Below are 22,331 nucleotides of genomic sequence, written 5' to 3' on the forward strand. Positions count from 1 at the left end.
ATCGTCGACAGTAAACTAACCTTCAACAGTCACGTTGCCTACGCTTGTCGTAAGGCAACGGACTTGTATAGGAAACTATCGACGATGGCTCGGGTGGAATGGGGCTTGTGTTCGGAGATCATCAGGACGATATATTTCGCGGTCGTCGAACCGACGATCCTGTACGGCGCGAGCTCCTGGGCGAAGGCCGCCGAAAAGATCTCTGTGCAAAGGTCCTTTGCTACCGTCCAGAGGGGATTTGCACAGAAGATTGCTAGGTCACATCGTACGGTGTCGCTCAACGCAGCGCTCACGCTGGCCGGGCTCCTCCCGCTTGACCTTCGGGTCTGGGAGGCGGCCCGATTGTTCGAGAGCAAACGGGGACGCCCGATCGACGAGCTGGACTCCCGCGAACTGGAGGAGCGTGTGGCCTTTACCGAGGCTCCTCACCCTGCCAGTGAGCCGGACGTAGATTACATATGTCTGGAAGGTATGCTCCCTGAACATGTAGCCCAGCTACACCTTTCCGAGCATCTGATTTACACTGACGGTAGTAAGTCTGATGACGGGGTCGGCGCAGCGTACACTTATTGGCGGGATGGGGTCGAGGTCCGGACGAGACGGTTGAGGCTGGCGCCGATGTGCACCGTCTTTCAGGCGGAGTTGCTCGCGATAGCCAGGGCTACGGACCTGGTTGTCGAGAGGAACTTCGTCAGCGCGGCGGTGCTAAGCGACTCCCGTTCTTCGCTGGACTTGATCCGGAACCCGGACACGCGCCACCCCCTCGCTACCCATATTCGGAAGAATATTAAGGAGTTGCAGGGGAGGGGTAAAACCCTCCGGTTCTTTTGGGTGAAGGCTCACGTCGGGATACCCGGCAACGAGCGCGCCGACGAATTGGCCAGGCTGGCGGCTAAGTCTAGGGTCGCCCCGGCCTATGACAGGTGTCCTATCTCACATGTCAAACGACGACTGAGAGAGGGCGCGGTCCGGCGCTGGAACAGCAGGTACACCGAAGGAGCCACAGCGGAGGTCACCCGCATGTTCTTCCCTGATGCGTGGTGCGCTTATCGGACCATGAAGTGCCTCGACAGGACGTCTGGGTGGGCGCAAGTGCTGACGGGGCATGGAGGATTCGCGGCATACTTATACAAGTTCAAACTAAAAGATAATGACTCATGTATGTGCGACCCAGAGGTCGCAGAGACGGTGCAGCACCTCCTGTTCGAGTGCCCGAGGCATGACCGCGACAGATGTGACCTGGAATTAAGTACTGGAACAAAGCTAACGGAAACAACCATAGCAAACCTAATAGCTGATAAACACTCCAGGCCGCATCTGGAGCGGTTCTGCCTGAAAATAGTAAAAATAGCAAACGAAAGGAACAAAACAAGATAAAACAGGAGGATGCTGCACAAAGTATGTTTTAACAATTCATTTTATTCAATTCCAATTCATTGTAAATTTGTTCATCGTTTTAATTGTATTTATTGTTTTAAATTATTTAATTTCAATTCTTATTTTAAAATTCTAATTATTTACTCTCATTTTAAATTATTTTAATTCAATTTTATATTTAATTTTAATTATTTATTTCATTTTAAAAATTTATTGCAATGTATATTTAATATTAATCCAGATTTAAAAAAAAAAAATGTATTGTAATTATTTTTATTTTTTTTTATTTTTAATTTTATTTTTTGAATTTTAATTATTTTATGGTTTTACTTAATTATTGAATTGAATTGTACTAAGAATATTGGAATGGATTTTATAGAGTGCGACCGAGCCATCGGCAAGGCCACAGTACCTAAAATGTATTTAATCTAAGTAGCTTAAGGAAAAATTGTACTGTTGGAAAAATAATAAATATTCAAATTCTTGCCACGCAAGAAAGAAATGATGGCAACAACACCCTGCGATAGCGGGTGCCTTTAAAAAAAAAAAAAAACTGCTGTAAAGCTGTTTGCGTTTTGATGATGCAACAACACGCCAAGAGCGAAAGCAACTGGACAATCTGGCTCCAATTAGATATTTTTTTGAAGAGTAAATCAAACTCAAACTGTAAAAATACTTATACTCCCAATGAGTATCCTACAAACGATGAAAAACTGGAAGCATTTAGTGGTGCTCATTTTGTCAATATATCCCGAATAAACCTGCGAAATATGCCATCAAAATTTATGCTTTGGTTGATGCAAAAAACTTTTATACAGTCAACCTTGAAATTTATCCCGGTAAGCAGCCTGACGGGCCGTTTTTGCAAAGTGATAAAGCTTTCGATGTTGTAGACAGATTAGTCCATCCTATTTCTAAAAGTAATAGAAATATTACAATGGACAATTGGTTCACGAGCATTCCACTGGTAACACATTTGCAACAAAATCATAAACTTACATCTACAGGTACATTACGTAAAAACAAAAGAAAAATCCTACCAAACTTTATAACCATATAACTTTAAAACTATATAACTTTTTTTTATAACTTTATACGAAGAAAAGAAGTATACAACACTCAGTTTGCATTCCAAAAAGATATGACGCTTATTTCCTACATGCCTAAACGGTCTAAAGTGGTGCTGGTATTGTCTTCTCTTTATCATGACCAAAACATTGATCCTACTAATGGTGAAAAAAGGAAACCAGAGATAATTACATTTTATAATTCTGCGAAAGCTGGCGTATATGTGGTTGATGAGCTCTGTACTACCTATGATGTATCTCGAAACTCAAAACGCTGGCCAATGACAGTATTATATGCGGTCATGAATTTAGCTGCACCAAATGGTGTGATTATTTTTCGTGAAAATAATAACTCGTAAACAAACCGGCGTGATTTCCGTAGAAAACTCGCTCTATTAATGCTTGAAGGTCATCTTCGGGTGAGAAAAAATATGGAGAACTTACCAAGAGGCTTACGTAAACGTATTCACGACCAAGTCGGTGAAATGATGACCTACCCTCCGAATAAAAGTTCTAAAACATATACGAGATGCAAAGACTGTCCTTCTGCCAAAGACAAAAAAAACTAGGCATAACTGCAATAAGTGTAATAAGCCTATTTGTATGCAACACATTATCCCATTATGCCAAAGTTGCGTTGATCTCGATAGAGAATAAGTCGGTATATTATTAGTAAATAAGCTTTGTTTTATATAGTTCATGATTTCATGTTTATGTTCTAAAGAAAATTTTATGTTTTGTCTCTAAATGTCTATTATGTTATGTTTTCGAATAAACGTTTTAAGTTATGTTCTAAAAAAAATATCGGAGAATAAAAAGATTTAATTTGATGTGTAATATGCTCATTTTATGACAAATAAATGTTTGATTTTTATTAATAATGTATTTAACTACCTATTTCCCTATTATAGAAAACCAATATTGGCATAAGCTTGATTCAGTGTACAATAATGTACTTGGGTAAAATTTACCCGGTCACAACGGCCAAGTTCTGTTTAGTAGCCACAATGACGCCGGGTTAATATGCCAAAAAACCCTTATAATGTCAAACACCGAAATGATAGCGAGCATAAAGTTAAATTTGCATGCCTAGTAGGTGAATCACGAAAAAATAAAATTAACGCACTGAAATATTCTGTTAAAAACCAAAAAAATGTTGTAAGGTTCAAGTACAAAGTAACGAGACGAGTATACATGCAAGTTTAAGGGTAGCAGAAAATCTTTCCTAAGTCTGGCCGACCATTTACCGACAGCGAACTTATAAAACAATGTGCTTTAGTTATGGCTGAGAAGATGTACCCCGATCTAAAAAAAATATTTTAAAATATAAGTCTTTCTGCAAGAACATGTACTCGCCGAGCTGAAGATTTGGGCGATAATTTATGTCAGCAACTCCGGAAAAAAACACAACAATATGAATGGTTCTCTTTAGCTACCGATGAAAGTAATGATGTCACTGATACTGCCCAGCTTTTAATATTTGTTCGCGGAATCTATAGGAATTTTAATATCTATGAGGAGCCTTCACAGTTATGTAGTTTGAACTTAGAAGAAGCGCCTAGTATTAATGCAATTACCATGGAAAAAATTGGTAAGTTTTACAACTGACGGAGACAGAAACATGAGTGGACAAAATAAGGGTTTGGTAGGTAGAATTAAATCGAAACTGGCAGAGATAGGATGTGGCATCCCATTATTTTTCCATTGCGTCATCCCCCAAGAAGCGTTATGTTCCAAGGTCGTATCATGGAAAGAAGTAATGGACATCGTGGTATCGACTGTAAATTATATCAGAAAAAATAGATTGGCTCATCGTCAATTTCAACAGTTTCTGTCAGATACGGAAGCAAATAGTAGGGATAGAAGAGCAGATCGAAGAGATAAGTAGAGGCGCAGTGCTGAAAAGATTTTTTGATCTTAGAAAAGAAATCAATACTTTTATAATGAAAAGGGCAAATCCAGAGTTGACAGATATTCAATGGTTGATAGACCTTGGATTTTTGACAGATGCGACACATAAATTTAATACGCTAAATTTTGAGGCTTCAAGTTAAAAAAAAAATCTGATATGCACACAGACGTAAAAACATTTCAAATGAAAATTAAACTCTTTATAAAGCATATTGATGAAAAAAAGTTGGATAATTTTCCGATTGTAAAGAGGCTGTTGAGGAAGCTAGAATTAATTTTCATTGGAACAGTGATAACATGAAAGATATTTTAATTCAACTGCAAACTAAATTCAGCGAGATTTTTAAATTTTGAAAAACTTTCCAGGAAACTGAAGGTGTTTGCAAACCCTTTTTCATGTGAAACTGGTGAAATTGGGCACTTTCTATGAACTCAATGATCTTATTACTTTTTATGGTAGCTTGCCTTCCGATTTTGATGACTTCAAAAAGTTTGCTAAGCAATTCATTAGAATTTTTGCTAGCACCTATTTATGTGGACAAACTTTTTCAATTGTCAATTACAGAAAAAATAAATCACGTCACGTCTCACAGATGAGCATTTGAGAACTATTCTACGAATTGTAACTACAAATATGACAGCCAACATACAAGAAATAGCCTTCCAAATACAACCTCAGACATCACACTAAAAGTATATTAGTAATTTTATAATTTTAATAATCGTTATTTTCTAACTATAAACGTAATGTGTACGAATAATAATAATAATAATAACAATAATACGTGTACGAATAAAATTCCGTATGTTTTAACAATTTAAATGGCGTTTTAATTTTTTTATGGGATTTGAATTATATAGGAATATTCGGCTTCTGGGGTTTATATCACTGGGGCCGTTCAAGTATTACGTTAGCACTATTGGGGGCGGGGGGTTCTTTGCTTTGCTTATTTTGGATGACATGGGGGGTAGAGGAGTCTAGATGATGATTACGTCATCGGTAGTTATTTACTTTTTTACCGAATGGGAACCCTCACATTGTCATAGCTTGAAAACAAAACGCATTTTCGGGTATTACCGCAAAAAATGCAGACGTTTAAGCACTCGCTTTAGAACCGAGAAGGGGAATTACCGTGGGCTATTCACTTGTCGTAATTTCCTCTGTCAGTGTATTGTTTCGTTTGGATACTATAGCGAGTAGACTATTGACTTATTTCAAGTTATATATCATGCTTCCGTTAAGTCACTAAATCGTCACATCGAGGAGATCCATAAAGAAGTAAACACGCACACTGATAGGAAAGTAAGACCTGTAAGAGTCGCTGTTCGTCGTGCTAATGAACTGATGTGCATTATTCAAAATTTAAAGCACCATGATGTTGAATGGCTCGATGATAACGACGTAGACATTCCAAAATTGAATGAAAGGGAGCAGACTCTCAATACTGAGCTGCAATCCAAGCAATCCAATGTCATCGAAAACTTAGAATCATGGATACGGGTATCATGGACTGAAGATTGTTAATTTGAATTTCATGCGTGTACCAAAAATTAAATAAGCTTGTTGTTTGTAAGATTATAATATTTTTGGACCTTACTCTGTATTGGTTACCGTATCAATAAAATCTAATCTTTATCCTAAATCTATTTTCTTATTTTTAAAATTATAATTATTATAATATTAAAAAAATACAGTAATTGAAAATGTTTACGTAAGAATGGGGGGAGGGGGTAAGACTTTTGCTGACAATGGGGATGGGGGGGGGGGGGTAAAAAATTGTCATAAATCTGCTTACGTAATACTTGAACGGCCCCACTCGTGCGGCCCGCCTTTAGTTTATTTTGCCACCTAGTGGCCCTAGCCTGCCAAAAGGTTGCCGACCGCTGGGTGAGAGACTTCGCTCTAAAATGCCTTAATTGCAATCTGAATATCATTCAAAATGCTTCTTAAAAATATTAAATATAAATAGTTTCGGCTGTCCTCAAGCATATTGCATATAAGTTCATCAGTGTAACAATTTTCATTTACTTTTGCCAAGTTAAAATGCAATTTCAAATCCTCCCACTGCGAGAGAATCTTTGTGATTGCTGGCTCAATCGACAACCAACTTTCGACTTTGTAATTTTTAAAGATTCTTCTCCACAGTTAATAAGCTCATATATTTTTTTATATTCATCTCTTCTTTTTGGAGAAACAGAAAACCGCTTATAAGTAGGGCCTGGGTTAATATGATTATATTACATATTTTTAATTTACGCGATTTTCGGTCTATAATATGTTTTTTACATCAATTGATATATTTAGACTGTGAAAAAACAAGTTATATTTTCCATATTTCAAAGTTGAGTCCATATTTTACAAGAAAATGTCAATCATCCATTCACAAAAATACATAAAATTTACGTTCCCGCCACCACTTGGCTGCGTAGTTCGTTCCTCTTGCGTTTCATTGTCGTATTTTGTTTCGTTGCATTAGTTAAACTGCACTATGACGGTTAGTAGGTACTAGCCAGCGAGTAGCGATGCGCGCGGCGACACTGAGGCGGGCGGTGCGCAGGCGGACTCTTTGCTGACAGTAAACCGGCGAACACCTACGACGTGCGACGTACGTGGCGTGTTGCTTCAGCGTTATTATATAGAAGCTACTCATGTCTGCGAGTTCTGCCAACTCAATTAATCACCTTTCTCAGTGATCATCATTACGACCACGTCTTATCTCAGGGGGGTACCCCACCTTACCTCAGGGGGGTACCCCATCTTACCAGCACCATGGGCCAAGATGGCGCATGCGGCCCGCGGTTTGGATTTTTGCGACCCGTAGAATCTTTTTTATCTTCTTTGTTTAAATACATTAATGAGCAAATTATTTTATCATGACGAAATTCAATGTTTTGGTTAGGGTCGATCACCTCGCACACATCACTGTTTACTCGAGAATTCGGGGAATTCCCCGAACGCAAAATAGGTACATACCGCACATCGTTCATTGGGCATTGTTAGTCACTTGTCACTCCACGCGACGAAAGTTTTGATTACGCAAGGTTACACTGAAGTTATTAAAGACTTTTACGTTATTTTAAAGTTTGTTATTACGTTGTTCGCTTTGTGTTAAAGTATATTGAACTTTTAAGTTCATCATGTCTGCAAAGAAGAGGAAGTTAAGTGAAGAAAACCGTACATTCAATGCGAAATGGGAGTTAGAATACTTTATCTCCAACAATAACAATAAAACTCAGTGTTTGATTTGTATGCAAGTTTTGTCTGTAAGTAAAGAATATAATGTTAAATGACACTATACTTCTTTACATGAAGAAAAGTATAAAAACATGTCGGTAAAGCAAGAAAGGTTATGGCGGCTGAGTACAAAACAAACTAACGCAGCAAACAAGTATGTTTTCAAAAGTAAGTTAATAAAAAAATGCGCAGTTGAAATGGCTAAACCACAACAAAGCCCTCCCCCAACCCGGGGGGGCGTGAGGGGTCTGCCACAAGGCGGGCAATCGCCGGCGAGGGGCTGGATGCAAACCGGCTTCCCAGCTCCCCGTCAGTCAGGCGAGGTCGGAGCGCCACTGGGTTATTTTAGTGGGTATACCGGGAACCATTTCCCGGGGAGTCCCACATACCCCTCTCCGTCCCCCGACGGAAGGGGATGCGTAAGGCATGTTTTCCCAGTGCGCCAACAAAAAAAAAAAAGGGGTTCCCTAAGTGTGCGCCGTAGAAAGCAAAGAGGGGCGCCGTGAGTCGATCCTCTTATTATTGGACACCACAAATATTGGCGGGTGCCTTTTTGAGTGTTCGCATCGGAAACGAACATAGCGTCGTGGAAATATTTTTTCGTCGTCGCATTGCCGTCGTTCACTCGCCAAAAAGTGCCTACTCGCTTGAAAACCGTTGATACCATACTTCTCCCACGTCTTTACCCGCCCGCGGTCGCTTGCTCGTATCGCAATGCCCGTTTATTTACCTACTAGTGTGCCGCATGTTACGTACACGCTACATATTATAAAATAAATGAACACAGCCGGGGCAATGTTGTTGTATGGATAAGATATCATATAACAAGTGACGCCGCTGACTCCGCGGAACGAACACCCAGCCGTGTGAACCAGAAGATTCCTGATACCACACAAGCAATAGAATGGCATTGTTATCCTAACATCGGGGCAATCATGTAGTCTTAGGTATAGGTTATAAGTTTTAATATGTAATTTTTATTATAATATACATATAAGTATGTTTCGTAGTTTTCCTGGAACCTCCGGTTGCCACCTTATATAATTGGCGCAGTCGGTAGGATACTCGCGGATAGTTCGTGATAATATCCAACTTCGATACCGTGTTCGCGAGCTACCCGGATGGCTTAGCACCGTTTTCGAGTATCCGGAACCTATTCGGTTCGAACTGTTAGGGGGAGATCTGAAAATCGATTCCGCAATTGATACCAAAATTCAGATATGCTGTAAGTACTTTGAATCTATCTCAGTCCTTACTTTCCTAGTTCATATCCTTAATTTAGTAAGACTATAACTATTTTATTAATTAATTACTCACATATACCTTATTAGGGTTCAGTATTAAAATTAGTTAATTTCTTTTATAGACATAGTTAATCAATTTTATTTTTTTCTAATCTTTATTTAATAAAATCGAGTTATTTCATAAAGAGTATAGTTTTGAATAAACTTACATTTTCATCTGACTTTCAAATCAATTAGTGTGATTTTTATTATATTTTATGTTCGTTACTTTCGATAGTTTAAACTTACTTTTTGAATTTTAATTGTGTATTACTTAAAATTGTGTGTGTCATTTTAAGCAACCAAGATTTTTCATCCACTCGAATATCGTAACTCTAGGTTAAAGAATAGGTTAGATAAAAATAATAAGTTCAATATAATAGACGAAAATAGAGATTTAGACGTAAAAATGGCTGACATTGACAATATCTACAAATCACTAAGGTTGCTACCCGATTTCGACGGGAACACTCATGTTTTAACCCGTTTCATTAATTTATGCGATCAATTAGTATTGCAATATTTCCAACCGGGTCCTGGAAACGAGTTGTCCAATTTGGCTTTAATAAACGGAATCTTAAATAAAATTTCTGGACCCGCGGCTAGGCTAATTAATTCCAATGGAATTCCAGAAAACTGGCTAGGTATCAGGAGTGCGTTGGTGAACAATTTTGCAGATCACCGTGACGAGACCGCTCTTTATAGTGATCTTTCATTACAAACACAGGGTAATAGCACACCTCAGGAATTTTATGAGAGGTGCCAGAATTTATATAGTACCATTATGACATACATCTCTTTACATGAATCTGTCCCAACGACCATAGAAGCTAAACGAGATTTATATAAAAAGCTTACTCTTCAAGCATACTTGCGAGGTTTAAAAGACCCCTTAGGTTGTAGGATCCGCTGTATGCGACCGGAGTCTATTGAAAAGGCTCTTCAATTTGTTCAAGACGAACTTAATACTCTGTATTTACAACCAAGAAATGAAGGTGGTTCTAGGAAAGATCTTCATCAAACTCATTTGAAGTCTAATGCAATCCATTTACCGCCTAACAATTTCGTACCATTTAGTATGCCCTTCAGGCACCAGAACATGCCTGGTCCATCAAGGTCATTCGCATCACCAAATAACCAAGGATGGCGTCCGAGCCAACCACAACAGATGCAACCACCCCGTGGCCCCTCTCGAACTCAACAAGTAATGTGCGCTCTGCCTCAGAATTATAATCCGCAAAGTAATCTTTTTAGATTGCCTAATAGTCCTCAGCAACCCCAACAACCATTTAAAACACGTCCGATGAGTGGTGTGAGTCACTTTATACCTAGGAGTTTACCCCCTACAGGGCATGATTGGCGTAAATTTGAAAATCCACCTCCTAGTAATTATTTCAAAACCCGTGAATTAAATTTCAATGAATTTGACGATGATTATAACTATAATGAGTATGAATATTATCCCGATTATGATCAATATCATGAACATTATGAGGCATATTATACCTCCGAAGAACCCTCTGCAGTATATAACGTAGATGAACCCATTTCCACCTGTAAGGATAGTAAAGATGAAAATTTTCAGGAAGTCTTTAAACCAGAAAAGCCAAAATAGAGCTCAATTTCAACATACAGAGGCAATTAGGTTATATTCAAATTACAGAACCTCCACTTATGTTGTTACCACGTTCGCGCGCGGTACGTCGGTGGGCGATAGAAGATAAAAAAACTAACGCGACATTACGTCGACAGTCATTCAAGTTTGAAATCTAGTAATCCACCGTACGTCGACGGGCGGTATTGTTTCCTATTAAATATTAGCGGGAAATTTTTTTTGTCCCCGTACGAACCCTCAGAAATTTGCTAGTGTCACATTGAATGGTAAAAACTTACTAGAAAGGGACAGCCATATCTCCACTACATTGACAATTGTAATACACACTGCACACAGACACAACGTCCGTCGGCGGTCGCGGTCAATAGACTTTGGTTCACTCGTTCGGTCAGTGCGCATTTGCGAGCGAATTGGAGTGGGTGCGTGCGAGTTTTGCGCGGTTTCAAGGTAATATCCTTATAATAAAAAAAATTTCGTGTACTTGTGTATATTATATGTGTTTAGTGTGATTTATTACACTATTTTATTTACCAATCGAAGTTATATGTTTGTGTTTTTACCCTTTAGATGGAATCCAATGACCCATACCAAAGACAACAAAATCGTATACAAAAATTGTTTGACGAAGCTTCATCGTCAGAATCTAGCCAAGATCCTTATGCAGATGATGGAGAATATGGTTCCGACCAATGCTACGTACCTTCTGATGAAGATAATTGCAGTAGTTCCGATTCAGAAACCGTGGTAAGAGTACATCAACCGAACAAGTCACGACGACGTGTCGGTGGATCGTCTGATTCAAGTAAGTCTTCTACCGATTTATCAGATGTTCCTGACCAAAATTTATCACAATCGGAGCATCAAACTGAGCAAGAATCTCAGCAAAACGAAAATGTTCAGCCTTCTACTAGTAGAACTGAGATAGAAAGAGATCTACTCGTACTTACTCATAATTCCCAGTCTAATAGTAACAACGAGCCAAACAACGACGACTTCGATAGTCAGGATTGGTCCTCTACACTAGTTGACATTCCAGAATTTAATTTTGATTCATCAATAGAAGGCATATCAGTAAACAAAGGGAAGGAAAACAATCCTCGGGATATGTTTGATATTGTTTTTCCTAAACATTTCGTCGATTATATTGTGCAATGTACAAATGCCTATGGTAATAAGTTGTGTTCTACTAACAGACCCCAAACCAGACATAGTCGAAGGGCTGTATTTCGAGAGAGCAATAATGAAGAAATATTGAAATTTTTGGGTCTATGTTTGCTGAAAGGACATGTTAAATGCCCTAAACAACGTAACCTGTTTACCTACACAAATCATTTGTATTATCACCCAATTTTTACATATGTTATGTCTGCTAGAAGACATGAGCAATTATTGCGTTGTCTTTACGCTTCTGAAGTTGATGCTAAGGGATCAAGAAAAATAACTCCGTTTATTGACACAGCTACAGCACATTTTCAAAAGATTTACAATGCTGGTAAAAAACTTTCTTTAGACGAATCTTTACTTCTATTCCGAGGGCGATTGCAATTTCGTCAATATATTAAATCTAAAAAGGCTCGTTACGGTATCAAGTTCTATGAGCTCACAACGTCGGATGGATATGTCTTGAATATTGACATGTATTGTGGTAAAGAAAATCTAGAAGAAAACATTTCAAAGACTGAAGACCTAGTTTTGAGGCTAATGCGACCTTACCTTTTGAAGGGACACCATTTATATATGGACAACTTTTATAACTCTGTTAGCTTGTGCAAGAAATTACTCGGTTTGAGAACTCACACTGTTGGAACGTTGCGGTCAAATAGGAAAGGTAATCCTGACAGTATTGTAAAGAAAAAATTAAAGAAAGGTGAACACGTTTGGGTCCGAAAGAACAATGTTTACGTATCTAAATGGAGGGATAGTCGCCCTGTCCTGATGATTTCTACAAACACTCATCCTACAATGGTTGAAGTACAAAACAGATTTGGGAGAAAGAAGATGAAGCCTCTTGAGGTGGCGACTTATAATAATCATATGTCAGGAATTGATCGCTTAGACCAAATGGTCTCTTATTATTCAAGCCCTAGAAAAACAATTCGTTGGTATAAAAAAGTATTATTTCATCTTTTAGACATATCAGTGTGGAATGCATATTTTTTGTACAAAAAATACAAAAAAAAATAATGACAAAAGTTATGAATTTATTATGTTTAGAGAGGAATTGATAAAAGACTTGATAAAACTCGATACTAATATAAATGTAAAGGACTTGGTCAACAAGAAAAGTATGCATTACAACAGGCTACACGATAATATACCAGCAATTGAGCGTAATGAGAGATCTTTAGATAGAATGAAGGGCCACTGGCCTGAACGAATTGAATCTAATCCTGGCAGCAAGAAAAAATATGCTTTTTTAAAATGCCGTGTTTTTTCCAAAGATGGAAAACGCGTAGAAACTAGTTACCGTTGCAAAGGATGTCCACAAAACCCTCCACTTTGTCCATCTTGCTTCGAGGCCTGGCATAACGAAATTAATTTATAATAACATAATTACCAATAATTTCTAAGGTCATTTTGTTTACTAATTTTTTATTATGAAAGTTGATTTATTATGAGTAAAAGTTTCGTACCTACCTAATTATTAATTAACATTATTATTGATCTCACACTCCTAAGATTGTTTTGTTTTGTAAGTTGATTTATTATAAGTAAAAGTGCCTTACCTAGTTATAGTTTCAAATATTGATACCTTATTCTTAAGATTAATTAAACATTTTAGTACAAAAAATATATGTTTTATTATTGAACGCCTCAAAACGTTAAGGGGCAGAACACCTACATGATAGAAAGAAATCTGCCAGAACGCCCTAGGACGTGCGACGCCTGAAGACGTTCTGTCATTTTGTATGGTATTGGTAAGCGGACCTACGCAAGTACGCCTATGGACTTAGTATGGAAAAAACGTGTGTCAAAATGCCAAAATTTGTCATGCATTACAGCGCGCGAACGTGTTAATAGATACTGGCGCAAACCAGTCATTTATTAGTCCGGAATCCGTTGAAAAATACTTTAATCATATACCCCTTAATTATGAACCATTTGAGTTCACTAATGTGCACGCCACTAGTACAAATAATTGTGGGACCTATATTACCTACCACACGCAGCGTCCATACAAAACATCAAGTATATGACCGTCGCGAGCCGAAGGCGCGCGGTTACTAAAACGTAGGAGAACATACGCCGAGTTTTGTATGGACACAGATAGGCGCGTATTTATATGGTGCCCCCGCGGCGACGGTGCGCCCCTCACCTCTCGTACAATTCCGTAAGAAATAATTATTGTTGTTACATACTCACTCGCTATTGGTAGAAAAGCCAATGTTTTGATTTGTACATAATTTTCTTAAAGAATTTTATTCTTGTTATAGCCCTTCCGATTGGTAAACCGGTAATTAAATTGTAACTCACATTATAATCCAATTTCATTGGTTATAATGTGAAACTTTTTATTGGAGACGAATTTCTGTAAATATTGTTTATTGGTTATTAATAATTGTCATTTTAGTACATATATCTGTGTAAATTTCAAATAAAATCATTCCACCTGAAGCATCAACAAGTTTATTACTATACTCAAGAAACCTCCGAAATAGTTAGGGAAGCAAAAGCCCCTACAAATGAATACATTCATGAAACTTTCTAAGTAACACAGCTGTGAACGTTATGTTTGTTCCTTGTCGACACAGGACACGATTACTTTTGAGCTTGTCCGTCAGTATTATTTTGGCAATTAACTAGCAACAACATGAGTACAAAGCGAAACTAAAGACTTTGATTCTACGTGAAAAAAGCGATGTTATCAATGCGGTAAAAAAAGGCATGAAAATAAAAGACGTCGCAGCTCAATACGGATTTCCAGCAAGCGCTTTGTCTACAATAATTAAGAATGAAGCCGAAATATTGCAAAGGTATGAATCAAGTGGCAATTTGTCTAGCAAAAGACCGCGTCTAGCTGAGTTTCCTGATGTAGAAGAATGCTTACTCACCTGGTTCAAACAGTGTCGGGACAAAAACATAAGTGTATCTGGGCCTATCTTACGCGAAAAGGCAGAAGAATTTTCAAAATCACTTGGACACAGTTCTTTTCGTGCCAGCAACGGTTGGTTGGTGAATTTCAAGAAGCGTCATGAACTTGTGTTTAGGAAAGTTTGCGGCGAAAGTGCAAGCGTCAATAACGAGATATGTGATGAATGGATAATTGAGTTGCAGAGTTTATTGAAGGATTATGAACCAAAAGATGTCTTTAATGCCCACGAGACTGGCCTTTTTTTCAAGTGCTTACATGATAAAACACTTATTTTTAAAAATGAAAAATGTCTTGGCGGTAAGCACAGTAAAGAGCGATTAACAATATTGCTAACAACAAACATGACAGGCTCTGAAAAACTTAAGCCATTAGTTATAGGAAAGGCTAAAAAGCCTCGTTGTTTTTCTGGTTGTAAATCTCTACCACTAAAGACTAATGTTAACAAGAAAGCATGGATGACAGCTGATATATTCAAAGGATGGCTCATTAAAATTGAGAAGAAAATGATTAAGGAGAAACGAAAAATATTACTCTTCATTGACAACTGTACAGCTCACCACATAATTCCGCAATTAAAAGCCGTGAAAGTTTATTTTTTTCTACCCAATACAACATCTAAGCTACAGCCCTTAGATCAAGGAATAATAAAAAACTTCAAATCCGCTTACAGAAAGGAAGTTGTTAGGAAACTGATAACAGATATGGAACAACAGTCAGCTTTATCTATTAATGTATTGCATGCAATTAGGATGATAGACAAGGCTTGGAGAAGTGTATCTAAAACTAGAATATCAAATTGCTTCAAAAGCTGTGGATTTTCGTTGCCATAAGAAGAAGCTTCGGAAGAACTCCTTGAGCTGGACGTGAGTGTAGAGGCTGACTGGAATAAACTTCAGACTATATAGAAGTTCCGTTTGAAGATTATATGGCATGTGATGAAGGGATAGCTACTGGAACGCTAACTGATGCTGAAATCATCGAAACAGTTAATCAGAATATGGATGACGATGATGTTAATGAAAATGACGTTGATCATACTGATTTAGCAAGTTTTAAACCCCCAATAACAAATAAAGAAGCCAGAGCTGCAATCAACACTCTACAAACTTATGTTGAAATATGTGATGATATGGAGGATCATGTATTCGGTTCATTGTTTGAGCTTGAACAAATAATTGAAAAAAATCTGCAAAAAGTTTAAATCAAAAGAAGATAACGGATTTTTCTTAGTGTACAGTGTACTTCATTAATATATAATTTGTATTAACATATAACAAATATATATACATACTATAAAACTTAAGTTGAATTGTAATTCAAATTCGAATTAAGTTCTTGTATTGTGACCGATGGAGCAAAAGCTGTGACAGTGACAGGATTCGCGGGAATTCTAATACAAAATGACATTGATTGGCCGTTGTTGCATTGTATCATACGTCAAGAAGCCTTCCTTGTGTGGAAAATCTTTGCGTCACATGAATGCTATGAAATTTGTTATAAGGGTAACCAATTGGATTAGAGGTGGAAACAGGGCATTGACACAGAAAATTTAAGGGCTTTTTGAGTGCAATCTATGCAACCTATAGAGATTTACTATTGCATTCAGAAATTAGGTGGCTAAGTGCTGGACACTGCTTGCAACGCTTTTTCGCCTTACGAAAAGAAATACCTTTATTTCTAAAAAATAAAATATCATCTGGCACTTCTGAACTACAAGATAGAATGCAAGATCCTCAGTTTCTGGCTGATCTTATGTTTTTAACTGATATGACGCAACACTTGAATGAATTAAATTAAAAAAATGCAAGGCAAAAACCACAATATACCCAACATGTAGGGAAAAATGCATGGATTCAGAAGTAAACTAAAATTGTTCAAAACATCTCTACATCAAAATGATTTTTATTTTTTTCCAAGTTGTAAAGGACATTATTTAGAAATGAAAAGTTTTGAAGAATGCAATTTTTTGGACCACCTCAAATACATTGACGAAATAATCGTCGAGTTTGAGCGGCGTTTTGCAGATTAAAAAAAAATTTAAAGTCATATGGCATTTATATGAAACTAATATTTTTCGGATATACTACGCGGATTTTATTATTTTAAAAAACTACATAATCCCGACGTTTCGGTTACTTTTCAGCAACCGTGATCACTGGCATCTCGTCTGCTCGTGATTATGTAGTACGTACGTAGTACATGAAATTTGTAAATTTGTTTTTTTTGTAAATTTGTGTTTGTTGCCCGAAAGCTGCATTGACGGATAAGGGTATTATTTTGCATTCGCTTAAGTGGCTATAGATTATATCATAGAGGCTCAAAATTTTGTGCCAGGGAAGCTCGTAAGCTTACTCTTCTAGTCCTTTTAGAGGAGTATATTACCTCGGTGCTGCAGAATGATGACAGTGAGGACGGTTTGGATTTTGATGACAGCCTCGCAGACCCAGATTTTTCACCTGAATTAGAAACTTTTAACAGTACTTCCACCTTAGATATCGACATGAATTCTATTATAGAAACATCATCAATCAACCATGAAGACTCAGTGCCACCACCTCCAAGCACTGCAACTGCGTCAAACCGTCCTCAACCTTCATCAGCTCAAAGCAATGAAGTAAAACAAACTACAGCGAAACCTGCCAAACTGAATTTATGCTGAAGGAAGAAAAACCTACAGTTAAATACCGAGCAGCTTAGGTTCAAGGGTAACAAGAACTTGTGCCCTGAACTTCTAGAACTAGAAACCCCTATCCAGTTTTTCTTTTACCTCTTTCCACAAGAACTTATCAAGATGATTTCAGAAGAGACAAATCTTTATCAAGTCCAAAATAACCCTAATAGCACTTTTCGTGTGACAGAAATAGATATCAGGCAATTTATGGGTATGGTATATCTAATGTCTTTTATTCGATTACCTAGAGTTTCGAACCACTGGTCTCCGATACTTTGTACCTAAATAATACGAGATAATACGTCAAACTTTACACTTCAACGACAATAATAAAAATCTCCCTAGGAACGATCCTGGAAATGATAGAATTTTCAAAATAAGACCACTGGTTGAGTCTCTCAATGCAGCGTACAAAAGGGTCCCTTTGGAAGAACACATCTGTGTTGACGTGCAAATGTGTTCCACTAAAGCACAGAATGTGTTGAAGTGATACAACCCTCAAAAGCCACATAAATGGCGTTTTAAAATCTATGTGTGGATTGGCGTTTCTGGTTACGCGTATACAACAGAAATTGAAACTGGCAAGGAAAACGTTACGCTTCCAGATGAGCCAGATTTGGGTGCAGCCTCCAACGTTGTCATGAGGTTAGCGCACATGATTCCAAAGTATCAAAATTACCAACTATATTTTGACAATTATTTTACCTCCCTTCGTCTGTTGGAATATTTGGCTAAGGAAAGCATTCAGTCTTGGTACGATTAAAAGAAATAGAATCCCAGAGTGTAAGTTGCTACCAGAAAAGGAGATTTTGAAAAAACCCAGAGGTTATTCAGAAGAATATGTAGCTGATGTCAACGGCACCGACATATCAAATATAGCATGAAAAAACAATAAAAATGTCACCCTAGCTTCTACTTTTGCTGGAATACAGCCTGAAAGTACGTGAGCATAAAACGACCGAATGTTGTAGGGGAGTACAATCGCCACATGGGTGATGTTGACCTGATCGACAGCATCATGAGCATATACAAAATACAGTTGCGAAGCAAACGATGGCAAATACGTCTATTCTACCATTACTTGGATCTCACAATGGCAAACGCATGGTTGCTTTATAAAAGAGTCTGTAAAGACAAAGGCCTCTCATGTCGTTTATCTTCAGCAGATTTTCGTCTAGATGTTGCTCTTTGTAAATTGGGTATAAAACCTGGTCTAGTCTAGCCTATTGGGTAAAATGTCTAGTCGCCGTTCGCCAGAGAACGAGATACAAGCAAAAAAACATAAAGGACCTATACAGCATACATCTCCTATGGCAGTACGGCAAGACCACATTGGGCACTGGCCTCAATGGTCTGACAAAAAAATTTGGTGTAAGTTCCCAAAGTGTACTGGATTTACTCAAAATACATGCGAAAAATGCGGGGTTGCCCTATGCTATACCAAAACCAAGAACTGCTTCAGGAACTTCCACGTCTCATAACTTTCTCTTATATTTATAGTTTTTAAGCTTATGTCTCAATGTTGCCCCATGAATGTTGCCTGGGGACAACACTCCCTGTTTCTCTATTTTTTTTTTTTGGAAAAAATTGAATAAATAAAAAACGATGAAAAACATACAATCTTATTTTGTTTTAATTACCCTTAAACAACAAAATTAAAAATGCATATTCTTGAGTTATAGGGGGTTAAGTACCCCGTCTTGCCACCGTCTCCCCTATATCGACTCGGGCGCGAGTCTACACGTCACAGCCAATGAAAGTTGGGTTATGATTCATAACCCAACTTATGAATGCACAATATGAACAAAACAGAGAAATAGTTGTTGCTAACAGTGAAAAGATCAATATTGTATTCTGGAGACGTGAAAATTACGCCTACAACAGAAAATTATGATTACGACATTCAACCAAATTCATTTATTAATGAGCATTTCTAATACAGTTTGTTATAGTTTAGATAATAAAATAATTTGTTTAAATATTACCTTTAGTTTTTCCCTAAGGAATAAAATCTATTTCATACAATTGCTTTATCTATTCCTTATAAAAACTTTTAGTTTTATACCGCCTAATACGAAATATATAGCAGTGACTAAGGATAGGTAATGCAAATTGCAAACCTACAAGTGCAAATCCCAGTTGTGAAAGTGAAATGATGTCCAAAGTTGATAATTCCCTACCAAAACAGTGTAAAACGCAATATTGACCTGTGGAAACCTCTCTAATAATAATTGGATTTTTGTTCAGTCGCAAACTACTAAACTTTATCTAGAATGTCAAGATAAAAATATAATTGAATTCAATATTATAGGAACAGGTATTGTAAACGTTCCTATCAATTGTGTAGCATATTACAAGTCTACTAAATTAATACAGAAATTTAATAATTTTGTAATTAATGTAACCTCCATAAAATCACATTTCAACATAATTAATGACTTTTGCTGTATTCTAGAGTACTTAAGTTTAAGATAAAGGAAGTGTCTCCTATCGAATTAAATAACATTGACCTTGATATCTTTACGAAAGAATCGAAATTTGAATTGAAATCAATTTCATCTGAAGCAGATAATATTTTAGATCAACATCCTATTATTCAATATGAGACTTATTATTTTGTGAATCATTATAATTTGTGTAAGTCTTGTATTTTGTATTTTTAAACTTCATCTTTATATTACATACTTATCAGCACTTCTTCTCCTTGCACCTGCTCCGCTATCCATCACACATTTAAGTCTCAATCCATCATTTATCTAAAACGGTCGTGTCCACTTTTCACATGAAATCTTTTTTTTAAACCTTTCGACCCTGGAACTCATAACAGTGCGACGACGGGATTGAACAAATTTCAAAACATTCCGCGTTTTTTGAGTTTCAACGATAGTAGTACTCGAAGTCAACGCAAAAAGAAGACAATGCGCAAATTCGTAATGTGTGGACAATGTTGAATTCAAATTTAGCCTAGATCTACAAACCAACCGCACAACTTGACAAGTGATGAACAGATTTATCCCTAACGTAGCCGTACAGGATTCACTCAATACATACCATCGAAATCAGCTAAGTTTAAAGATTTGGTGGATTTGTGATGCGGAAAATCCTTTGCAACTCGGGAAAAGTCGGGAAAAACTCGGGATGAAAGAGTAGGGAAAGAATTAGCAGCTCCGTATCGAGGTAGCAGTAGAAACATTTGTATGGATAACTTCTTTGCTAATCTTCCCGTTGCTAAATATTTGTTACCGTGAAACCTTATTGTTTACACGGAAAATACCCTTACATCCCTAGACTATGACAAAATACGAGGGGTGATCAATAAGTAATGATAATCGAGTATTTCTAGAACGCACAAAACCCCAAATTATTTTTTTTCTGCTTGCTTATTTATCCACTAGTTCAGCTTCAAAAAATTGTATAAATAGGACACCATTACCGGAAGATACATTCATTTGAATACGAACTGGCGAAGAGAAAACATCAAAATGGAGAAAAATGAAATAAGAGCTGTCATCAAGTACCTCTGCCTGAAAAAAATGTCTACCAAAGACATACACAGCGACTTAGAGGAAACATTGGGGGAGTCTGCTCCTCCATATTCCACAGTCGCACGCTGGGCAAAGGAATTTAAACTGGGCAGAACCTCCACTGAAGATGAACATCGCGAAGGACGCCCTTCCACGTCCCTTACTGGAGAAAACGTAAAAAAAGTGGAAGATATCGTGTTGGCCGATCGAAGGGTGACCGTAAGGCATGTAGCTGAGGTCACAGGGATCTCCTACGGCAGCGTTCAAAAAATCATTGTCAACGAAATGCATATGAAAAAGGTCTCTGCGCGTTGGGTGCCGAGAATGTTAACCGACGAGCAAAAAAAGAAACGAGTCGACATTTCGAGGGTGAATCTTCAAAAGTTCCAGGCCGATAAGGAAAATTTTTTGTCGTGTTTTGTGACCATGGACGAGACCTGGAGCCACCACTTTGATCCCGAAACCAAACAACAATCAATGACTTGGAAACGAGCTTCCTCACCAACGCCGAAGAAATTCAAAGTGTCAAGTTCAGCGGGAAAGGTTATGGCGTCTGTTTTCTGGGATGCAGAAGGAATTATTATGGTGGAATATTTGGAAAAGGGGGCCACTATAAAAGGCTCTTACTACGCAGACCAAATAAGAAGATTGCGAGAGGCTATTAAGTCAAAAAGACGCGGTAAACTGCGCGCTAGTGTGCTGTTTCACCAAGACAACGCCCCGGCTCACAAAGCCGCAGTTGCGATGGCTGCCATTGAAGAAATGGGGTTCGAACTGCTCGAACACCCTCCCTATTCGCCAGATCTAGCTCCCAGTGACTTCTACCTCTTTCCTCGGCTCAAAGAACATCTCCGGGGCAACAAATTTGAGGACAATAGTGAAGTGATGGCCGCAGTAGAGGCATTTTTGGAGGGTCAAGACAAAGAATTTTTTTCTAAGGGAATCATGGGCTTAGAAAAAAGATACACTAAATGTATTAACTTGTTAGGAGACTATGTTGAAAAATAAAATACTTTTTTTTATCTAATAGTTCTGTTTCATATTGATTATCATTACTTATTGATCACCCCTCGTAATACACGGGACCATTATTTGACAGTGTTTGGATTTCACGAAAATTTTACTGTGTTCTTATGTTCCCAAAAAAATACTGTCATTCTGTTATCTACAATTCATTCCGATGCATCAGTTAATGATAACGCTAAACGGAAACCAGAAGTTATAAAGTTTTGTAACCGATATAAAGCTGGCGTCGAGACATTGGATCAAATGTTCCGAAGCACACAAGTCAAGGCCGATTTTCGAGATGGCATATGACACGTTCTTCAATATGCTTCACGTTATGATGATATTTAATGAGATCTAAGACTTTCGTTCACATCACAAGACGTCGGGAGTATGGACATAGTTAAAATTAATTATAAACGCGTAATAATTCCGAAAATATTCTCATAAATATTAATAATCATAAATATTCTCTCTAATATTAATAATCTCCCTGCAACGCCATGGACCCGGCACCCGCACGGTGAATCCATTGAATGCTAAGAGGTTT

At 37.6% G+C, this 22,331-nt stretch overlaps 1 protein-coding gene across 1 annotated transcript; it reads left to right on the plus strand.

The window, feature by feature from the left end:
- Positions 1-10,784: 10,784 nt before the first annotated feature.
- On the plus strand, positions 10,785-13,033 carry LOC116768341 (piggyBac transposable element-derived protein 4-like). Its single transcript, XM_032659035.2, is given in 3 exon segments — positions 10,785-10,935; positions 11,056-12,653; positions 12,655-13,033. Coding segments are annotated over 2 exon segments (1,977 nt in total). The 5' UTR covers positions 10,785-10,935.
- The last annotated feature ends 9,298 nt before the right edge of the window (positions 13,034-22,331 follow it).

Source organism: Danaus plexippus, chromosome 20, assembly GCF_018135715.1.
Source record: "Danaus plexippus chromosome 20, MEX_DaPlex, whole genome shotgun sequence".
Lineage (NCBI taxonomy): Eukaryota > Metazoa > Arthropoda > Insecta > Lepidoptera > Nymphalidae > Danaus > Danaus plexippus.